This window comes from Rattus rattus, chromosome 12 (genome assembly GCF_011064425.1).
Source record: "Rattus rattus isolate New Zealand chromosome 12, Rrattus_CSIRO_v1, whole genome shotgun sequence".
Taxonomy (NCBI): domain Eukaryota; kingdom Metazoa; phylum Chordata; class Mammalia; order Rodentia; family Muridae; genus Rattus; species Rattus rattus.
In genome coordinates this window covers 57,844,938-57,854,326 of record NC_046165.1, presented here as the reverse complement: position 1 = coordinate 57,854,326, position 9,389 = coordinate 57,844,938, and the positions used below count along the sequence as shown (strand labels likewise).

Sequence of the window (9,389 nt, the reverse complement as noted above, 5' to 3'; positions counted from 1 at the left end):
CAAACCGGGAGGGATCTCAGAGAGCACGTGATTTAGTCTCTGGGGTTAAAAGAGCTAAATTTCTTGTCTGTGTGTCCACTGGGCTTCCTCTATACTCCAAGTTTGTGAAGAAGCAAGCCATTTGTGTATATTCTCTTTAAATGTTACTAAAGTCCAAACAAATCCAATGTGGCAGGTATGGGTAGCACATCTCTAGACTCAGGGGTACTGAGATTTTATACATAAAGGAGAAATAAATCTAAGTACTAAGTCTTCAGTATCATAAGATCCCTGGTCATATTGTGTGTCATACTGCTGTTGAAAAGTTATCTCTAAACATCATTTTTTGGAGAATGACTAATGTTAACACATGTTTGTTCAGAAGAGGGAGCAGAAATATAGGGTTCCAGTGATCCAAGCCCTTATTTCATACATGCATGCAAGAGAAGATGGTACCGACTACACGCAGCTGTAGCCCCACGCTCCTAAGGTTACCTCTGTCTTACCAGATTTAAGGGATCTTAGCAAGCATTTGTAAAAACCATGCTCTGTCTGAGTCAACAACAATGAATGACATAGGCAATGGGAACCATACCGGGAAAATTCTTGTTTATTCCTAGTTCTCTGAAATTCTTTTGACTTCACGTAGTCCTAAGTTAAGCAGAGCATGGATTTTGTCCAGAAGAGATAAATAATAAAATCGGTTGTGTGAGCGCTCCACTAAAAAAAAAAGAAAGAAAGAAAGAAAAGAAAAGAAAACGGAAGAGGGGAAACTGTCCTCCAAGGTTATATTTGGTTATATTTTCTTTTGAGAACCTGAAACAAATGCACTTAGAGACACTAGTTGTGCGAGAGACTGCCTTGAGAGAATAACTATGTAACCAAGTGAAAGGTGGGTCATATTTTAAAAGACTTTATTTTCCTTGAACTATTGCAATCAAATCTAAGGAATAGTCTCCGGGTTTATGAACTTTTTAGACACCTGCAAATACTGTCAAGCACCAGCACATTTGCCACCGCCGGCCTCACACTTACTGTCTAAAACGAACCCGGGCCGGGACTTGGACTAAACTTTTCAAAGTAACCTTAGGAGAATTTCGATGAGCACATTATCTATTCAGTAAAAACTTGGAAAGGGAGTCTGGTTTTGGTTTTTGTTTGTTTGTTTGTTTCTTTCTTTCTTTCTTTTCTTTTGTTTTTTTTTTTATGTAAAAATCAGCCTATTGATAGGTAGAGACCCAGAAAAGGGAAGGAGAGGGAGGGGGATAAGGATCTAGAGTGGAAGGGGGAGGATAGAAGAGAGGAAGTGGTAAATGGGAAGAGAAGACACGGAGGAGAGGGGGAGGTGGAAAGGGGACAGAGAAACGGAGAGGAAGAGAGAAGAATCCACTTTCTAAGTAAGAAAGAGAAGGACAATAACCCCGAGTTTTACGAGATTTGTGCGGGTTGCTGCAGAGGAATACGGTAACAGCTGGAGATTACGGTACTCGCTAGGCTACCGCCTGCCTTGTACTACGTCAACCCGAGCCGCAAAGTTCCGAGCCGCTCTTTTCTGGTGTCCAGAAACTGAATATCAAACTGGTGATCGTGGAGTTATTGGCTCGCTGTATTTGTCATTTCTTTTCTCTATTTTCAGTCTTTATTTTTAAAAGATCCGGGAGAAACAGAAGCGAGCCCGGAGTTTGAGGTGCTCGGTAGTGGTGGGGTGAGTCAGCGGGTGCTAAGGACTGGGTCTTGGTCTTTGGAGACTGCCCCCCGCCCCCCACGCCCCATTCTCCTGCAGAGAAGCAGCCGGCGCTGCAAGGACTGAAGGTCCGCTTCTCCTGGCGCCAGGGCCTCCGCAGCCGCGCAGCAGGTGAGTAGCGCAGCGGTGCGGGGTGCGGAGCGCCGGCATCCCGCAGGGCCCGGTTGTGGGGTAGACTGGTGTGCCCCAGGACCTCCACTTAGCTCCACTCCTGCATCTCCGCTTTGGGACCGGGTTTGATACCAGCACCCCAAACCACCAGATTTCCCTGATTTGCCATGGGGAGTTTCCTTCTAGTTAACAAGTGTCATTTTAACCCATATAAGACCCCAGATGGGAGGAAGCGGTCTCCGCAGTGGTGGCATAATTCGGTTATCACCTGTGAGGGCTTGAACTTGTGATTTTCACAGCAGCCTGCTCCTGAGATCCCTGCCTTAGGGCCCAACCCCAAAAGACAAAGTATGCAGGTCCCCAAGCCCCAACCCTCCTCTCATGTCTTCTGGTCTGGTCCTTTTACAGAAATCGGGTTATTTAGGTAGATCATGACCCTAGCCCAGAAAATCCCAGGCATCCCCGACTGCTGGCACGCGAGCTTGATTTTTTAAGTCCCTTAGGAAATCTGCAGTGACTACTACTTGCAGAGCCTGGTCCGAGGAGTAATGTACTCCCACCCAGGTCCCCAGAAAGCCCGGGTGTGGCTTGATACTGGAATCCCTAGAGCGGGCGCCCCTTGGAAATCCTGCCTGAATCCACCCGGGGCCCTGTTTAGCCCTGGAGATTGGCTTTGCTGGGAACCTGGCTCTTTCTCCAGCGTGGCTTGGCTGGTTGGCAGACCCGCGCGCTCTGCTCCCACCAGCGCAAATTCCGCGGGAGTGAGCGTGCGCGTGGCCCTGCGGTTCAGTGCTCTCTGAGGTTCGCACTCCCAGGCCGCCCTCTCCAGGTGACTATGGTGCAACCTGTTCAAAGGGCGACACGGAGGATCCTCCAGATTCCACCGGCTTGCCTCTGTGAGACAACCGCAGCTGCACTCCAGCATGTGGAACTGGGAAGGTGGTGCAGGAAGGGGGCGTTTCAGGGTTTTATTTTCTTCAACCTATTTCTCGAATTTCAGTTTCCAGCTACTGCAGCTTGGGGTTTTGTTGTCATTATTTGAGGTGGGGAGATTGTTTTGATTTTTTTTTTTATTGCTTTTGATTTGGATTTTGAACTTGGTCAGCCAAGACAAGGTGAAACATTTGAAGGCAGCTTCCCAGAGGGGAGGACTGCAGAGGGGGACAGAGCACGCAGTCCTCTCCTTTGTCCCGTTTTGCCTACGTCAGGGCAGCCCAAAGCCACTCGGGGACTGCAGAGCGGCGGGCTCCCAGCAGGAGTCTGGTTACTGGGCGAGCTCCCCAGGGCCTGGCTGTCCAGGGAGCCTGGCTCATGGTCTGCCGTTTTCTTTGTGCTTTTTATTTTCAGCTGGATTCAGATAAACGAAGCTCCAGGGCCACTACGGTCTTCTCAAATATTTCAGACCCATGTCACTTAGCCAGAACTCCTAGACGCTGGAGCTAGCGACATCCCATAGATGGGCGGACAAGTGGAGAGTAACTGCGGGTCGTCTGCAGCACCCAGATGCCCAGCGTCCCTGCCTTGAGCTTCGAAGGCTGAGCCACACTTAGCTACCATTTCAGCAAGGACTGGTCATAGACTTGTGAATTTCTAATTGTGTGGATGCACAGGATGGATCAGACTGCACAGAAAAGCAGATTTTTGTAATTTCAGGTTGCTTTCGCAGCCTGTCCTTTTAAACCTTGGGAAGGTGTCCCCGGAAGCCCAGAGCGCCCCTGGCCATGTCACCTTTAATGCACTGTACCTTAACGTGGCCCTCTGAGGGTTTCCAAGGCTGCCCAGGGTGGTTTGCAACAGGTGTGTTCTCTCCCTACCGGAGCCCAACCCAGCTGGCAGGAGTCCCCCGAGCTGAGATTTTTTGACTTGGCTTCCTCACACCGGGTTCCGCCCAGGCCCCACCCCCACTCCTGGAGGGTGGCTGTCCAAAGCCTGACCTTGCCCCCTCCCTGAGACCATGGTGCTTCTCTCTGAAAATGCTTCGGAAGGCTCCAACTGCACCCACCCACCAGCGCCGGTGAACATTTCTAAGGCCATTCTGCTTGGGGTGATCTTGGGGGGCCTCATCATTTTCGGAGTCCTGGGGAACATTTTAGTGATCCTCTCAGTGGCCTGTCATCGGCATCTGCACTCCGTGACTCACTACTACATTGTCAACCTGGCTGTGGCAGACCTCCTCCTCACCTCCACTGTGCTGCCCTTCTCTGCCATCTTTGAGATCCTGGGCTACTGGGCCTTTGGCAGGGTGTTCTGTAATATCTGGGCGGCCGTGGACGTCTTATGCTGCACAGCGTCCATCATGGGCCTCTGCATCATCTCCATCGACCGATACATTGGTGTGAGCTACCCGCTGCGCTATCCCACCATTGTCACCCAGAGGAGGGGCGTCAGGGCTCTGCTCTGCGTCTGGGTGCTTTCTTTGGTCATCTCCATCGGACCCCTGTTCGGCTGGAGGCAGCCGGCTCCAGAGGATGAGACCATCTGCCAGATCAATGAGGAGCCGGGCTACGTGCTGTTCTCAGCGCTGGGCTCTTTCTACGTGCCACTGGCCATCATTCTGGTTATGTACTGTCGAGTCTACGTAGTAGCCAAGAGAGAAAGCCGGGGCCTCAAGTCCGGCCTCAAGACCGACAAGTCAGACTCAGAGCAAGTGACGCTCCGCATCCACCGTAAAAATGTCCCTGCAGAAGGCGGCGGAGTCAGCAGTGCCAAGAATAAGACTCACTTCTCAGTGAGGCTGCTCAAGTTTTCTCGAGAGAAGAAAGCTGCCAAGACGCTGGGCATCGTGGTGGGTTGCTTCGTCCTCTGCTGGCTGCCGTTCTTCCTAGTGATGCCCATTGGTGAGTGTTCTCAGCCCCACTGCTTACAGACACTGGGTGGGGAGTCTCAGTGGGAGACCCACCCGCTGAGGTGGGAGAGGGATCTGCATTTCAAAGGCACAGGAAGGACTTCCTGGTGGGAACTGGAACTTCTCCTCTTTTATCCCCCTAGTCTTCTTTGCATTGGGTCCTAGGGCACTTCTTTGTCAGATTCAGTAAAGAAGGTGACTGGCTGCTAGTGAGTTGTCGGTTTTTAAGGAGAATTGTCAACTTTTCTTAATGTCCTTGTGCCTGGTTAACTTAAATCAATTCAATCTCTTTAGAGTCCCCCAAGCAGACTACTGGATACTGCTCCTGTTCTGTTATGGGTGGGGACAAAAGTCCTCTTGGCTTGAAACTGCACACTATGCTTGTTCTGGGCAAACGGACTGTATGGCTGGGTCAGACGTGTTAGTCTCTGCGTAGGCTCTGGCTGTGCTCATTTTGTTCTCAAATTCAGTATGGAAGAGAATATGGCAAGCCACTCACAACAGAAACATTTTTTTCATGTCCAAACTAATTAAAACTCCATAAAGAATTCCCCATTAAAAACCCCATTGAGCGAATACTCTTTTATTTGAGCAATGAGTTTGAAAACAGACACAACTCTTATCCAAAACCACCCTGGAAGTTGCAGGTGACAGCTTGAAAACAGTACAACAATGTGGCGAATCCAACTTTTGCAGATGCAGAATTAGCCATTGTCAAAATTAATTAGCTCATTGTAAGTGTCAACAAGTCAATCCACTGGGACAGTCTGCTCTCTCCAAAAGGCCTTCCTGCAATTCCAAAGCACTTCTTCGCTATTTTTAGTTTGTAAACTAAAATACAGACTCACATGCTGGTTACCACCAAACACAAAACAAACACAAAATCATAGCAAACATGCCCTCTAAAGTACCCTTGAACCCTGTATCAATTACGTACCAGACTCTGCAACTCCGTGTCAGAATAACAGGTCTAGTTTTTGAGTACCAACGGTGCCCCAGATGTTAACCAGTCTTTTCAATACCTGTCATCTTGCCACCACACATGCAATAAAGACACTTCTCTGTTGTAAAAATATAAAAATAAAATGTAGTAGTCTTTTATCCCGCTAGGTCCGCTTCGCAGTGCCCCAAGATATCTGCTAGATATCTGCTAGATATCTTGGTGGAAACACAGCCCAACCCACACTTTCCTACACTCAAACCTCACATAAAAGAACACACAACACAATAATCTTTTGACCCAATTGGTAGATATAATTGCCCACTTAAACATACAAAGCCCAGTACCATCCATCCCTTAGGAACATTGATAACAACCTGTAAATATACAGAGCAGAATCTTAACATCACCTGCCATGGCTTCTCCCCTCTCTCTCTCTCCTGTCTCCTCTCCCTCTCCCTTCAAACTTCTCTTCCACCTTCTCCTCCAATGACAGGCCTCCTTCTATCCTGTACCTGCCCCTCACCAGTACTTTACAAATTCAATGAAGAGGTGGCTCTGGTGAAGTCACCTGAGTTCTGAGTCCTTGACTATGCAGCTGTCCTTGGAGCAGTGGAATTAGCATCAAAATACAGTAACTTCAGGGCAAACCACAACACTTCTCAACACTATATCCTCCACACACATATAGCTGTTTAAAAGTGCATTAAAATTAAATTATACCCAATTTCCATCTCTCAATTCCACTAGCTACTTTGCAAGTACTCAATGACCAGCTGTGGCCAGTACCTACATTTTGAGACAGTAGAGGCACAGACATTTTCTACAGTTGCAGGATTTCTGTGGAACAGGACTACTGAAGAGGCTGACCCTACAATGGCCTTCCTGTGCCTGCCTGTCCCTGTTCCTAACTCTTCTGGAAGGATGTTGGAGCTTTGAGGTTACTGGAGCAACACTCTTTGCTCTAGTCATTCTGCCTACTTTTCTTCCCACACTCCTTCTCTTTCTGCTTCTAGGAGTGTACACTATTCTAGTTGCCCCTGCTCACTCCACAAATGCTAGCTGAACCCTTGTTTCAACCACTAAAGGTGGCTTTGTTCATGAAATAGACAGGTGCACATATGCCCTAAAAATGTAAAAGACCAATAAGCACTGAGAAGTACTGTGGAGTGCAGGGGATATTCGAACAGAGCCCTGACTGAACTAAGCTTGCAAAATCCCGAGGGAAGAACAGGTTGGCAGAGGGAACAGTGGCTGCAAAGATGGGAGAGCCTCATGCTTAAGCAAGGGTAGAGGCAAGGACAAAAAAAAAAAAAAAGCCAAGGGTAGTTAAGGTAACCTTGGTGTCTTTTGTTGTTGTTGAATAAACTTTGCATACCTGTGATTGGAAGCTGTTGGAGGGGTTTTAGCAGCTGAGTGACTCACCTTGTATTTTGTAATGATTATTGTGATAGCCAGCTAGAGAGTGGCCTATTGCAAGCAAAGAGGAGGCTGAAGGTCTAGAAGAGATTGCCTGGGGCTCTGGTATACTGAGCAAGTGGAGGCAGGGAGGAGTGACCACACTCTGCACTTCCCTCAAAGGCAGAGCTGGGCACAGGGTTAAGAAATCAAGTGTAATTTCTAAGTCCAGAACTGCGTCAATGGTGATGTATTTGACTGTGACTGAAAAGAATGGAGAATGAGAAGGGAGGGGAGGGGCTGGGGAAAGAGGGACATTGACATCGGAGCATTGCTCCCACTATGCTGGGAATGCCCCTTGGACATCTGAGTGTCTGCCAGGTGGGCAGAAGATATGTGAACTGGGAGCTTCGAGGGGACACGGGCTAAGGGTAAAACCTTGGACACACCAATGTGTACAGCAAGAGGCACAGGGAGGCCTGCCAGAGAGGAGGTACCCAGAGAAAAGACAGAGAAGAACCAAGTCTCAGACGTGTCAGTCAGGGAGAGGAGCAGGCAACACAGGGAAGGCAGAGTGTATGTAACCCAAGAGGTGGGAGGAAAATTAAGAAAAATAAAGAGACAATTGTGTCACACACAGCTCTGGAAGACAACTTGGTGTCCTTAATGGTGGACAGCAGTCAGGTGAGGCTGATGGCTTCTGTAGAGTAGTGGGAACAGAAGCCCTGCTGTGCATCCTCCAGGGAGAATAGAAGATCAAGTGGGAGGAGGGAAGACAGACAACTCTTAGGAAGTGTTTGCTAGAGGCACTAGGAAATGGTATTGCTTGAGAAAGCCAGAGGCAATTCTCAGAAGCGGAAGCCGGACCTTGATGTTTATATTCTGATGGGAAAGATCAGATAGAGAGGGACGCAAATGGCATAGGCAAGATTAGAGAGAAGTGCCCAAAAGTGAGAAATGGCAAAGCAGTCAAGGGATGTGAGCGCCACAGCAAGGAGAAGGAGAACATTAGAAAGCTCTCAGAGCAATTCAATATCCCCAGTGAACTAAGCAGAGAGAAGGAACAAGGAGCCTGTCCATTGAATAGCAAGGAAAAAGACACGAGCTCTCTTAGGAATGAGAGTCTGTATATTATGAAAATTTAGTCAAGACACACCAGTGGCCCAAAGGCCTGTTTGGAATCTATGGCCATGAATCTGAAACCAAGCAGGGAAGAAGCCTACACCATGCTCTCCCAGAGCTAATGACTGAGGGATATAGGGTGTGACTGAGGGTGGATAGGCATATTTGAGAGGGGTGAACGCCAATGAAGTCAGATTGGGACCCACACAGAGCAGATGCTGGAAAAAGTCAGAGATGATGGATACCTGGACTTTAGGGTTGTGCTGGTGACTGGGGCTCTAAAGGAGATGGAGTGTGGTTACCCAGCTTCTGGTGTCCCGGAGAGTAGGTGGATGTTTGAAACTTAGAGTCTTCTCCTAAGCACTGCACTCTCGAGGAGTTGATAATACTGAAGTAAAGATGTCACGACAGAGGGACTTGTGGCTTTAAAAATAAATGGAAAGTAGGTAAGAAGGTAGGTAGGTAGGTAGATAGATAGATAGATAGATAGATAGATAGATAGATAGATAGATAGATAGATAGATAGACAGACAGACAGACACAGAAGAAAATTGAAAACCTATAGTTCACAGTATGTCAAGAAGCTGCTTACTGGACCAGAAGACCCCTAAACTCACCAATGTGTGATTGGCAATTTCCTCTTAACACCAAAGGAATATGATGGTGTTTCTCCCAGGAATTATGGATAGGTGATAAGTCCCAGCCACCAAAGCAGAAAGAATGGAAAGACACATTCAGCACAAACTAGCTTTCCAGGCCTGGAAAGTTAATTAAAAAGACATGGGCCTGAAAGACAGATGTAGCATCAGTCCTCCGTGCTGAGGAATATAGCAGTTTCATTCATCTGGAAGTCACTGTAGAAGCTTCTAGAAGTAGCACTGCTGATGGAGCAGGTTAAGAGAGCAGGACCTTGACTGGGCCATCAGGGAGATGTAACTTGTTTTCATTGGCAGCCTTAAGTGCCTTTTACACACAAGATGTGAACAGAAAAGTAAGTAGGCCATTATGTTATCAATCCCCAAGAGAAGAGGTATCAATCCACACTTGGTGGCCCAAGATTGTAAAGATTAGAAATAAAGCAGAGTCCAGAAGGAGGCAGATATGCCGAGCTGGGAGTGAAACACCCACATGCAGGCTATCTAAGGGAAGTCAAATGAGTGAGTTCCATCTCATCACCAAAAGTTCCTGAACACCGAGGTTCAGTGTCTCATACCTGTAATCTCAGCACTTGACTGGTGGTGTGAGGGAGA

At 47.9% G+C, this 9,389-nt stretch overlaps 1 protein-coding gene across 2 annotated transcripts in view; it reads left to right on the top strand.

Moving 5' to 3' along the window:
• Nucleotides 1-1,515: 1,515 nt before the first annotated feature.
• Nucleotides 1,516-9,389, top strand: part of Adra1a (adrenoceptor alpha 1A) — a 94,572-nt gene continuing 86,698 nt past the window's right edge. The window contains exons 1-2 of one of the 2 annotated variants that reach the window (XM_032917848.1): nt 1,516-1,834; nt 3,182-4,671. In XM_032917848.1, the coding sequence (XP_032773739.1) occupies nt 3,789-4,671 (883 nt within the window). In that variant the 5' untranslated portion in view covers nt 1,516-1,834; nt 3,182-3,788. Of the gene's footprint in view, nt 1,835-3,161; nt 4,672-9,389 lie in introns of those variants that run through there. The other variant, XM_032917849.1, reaches the window with a different exon arrangement.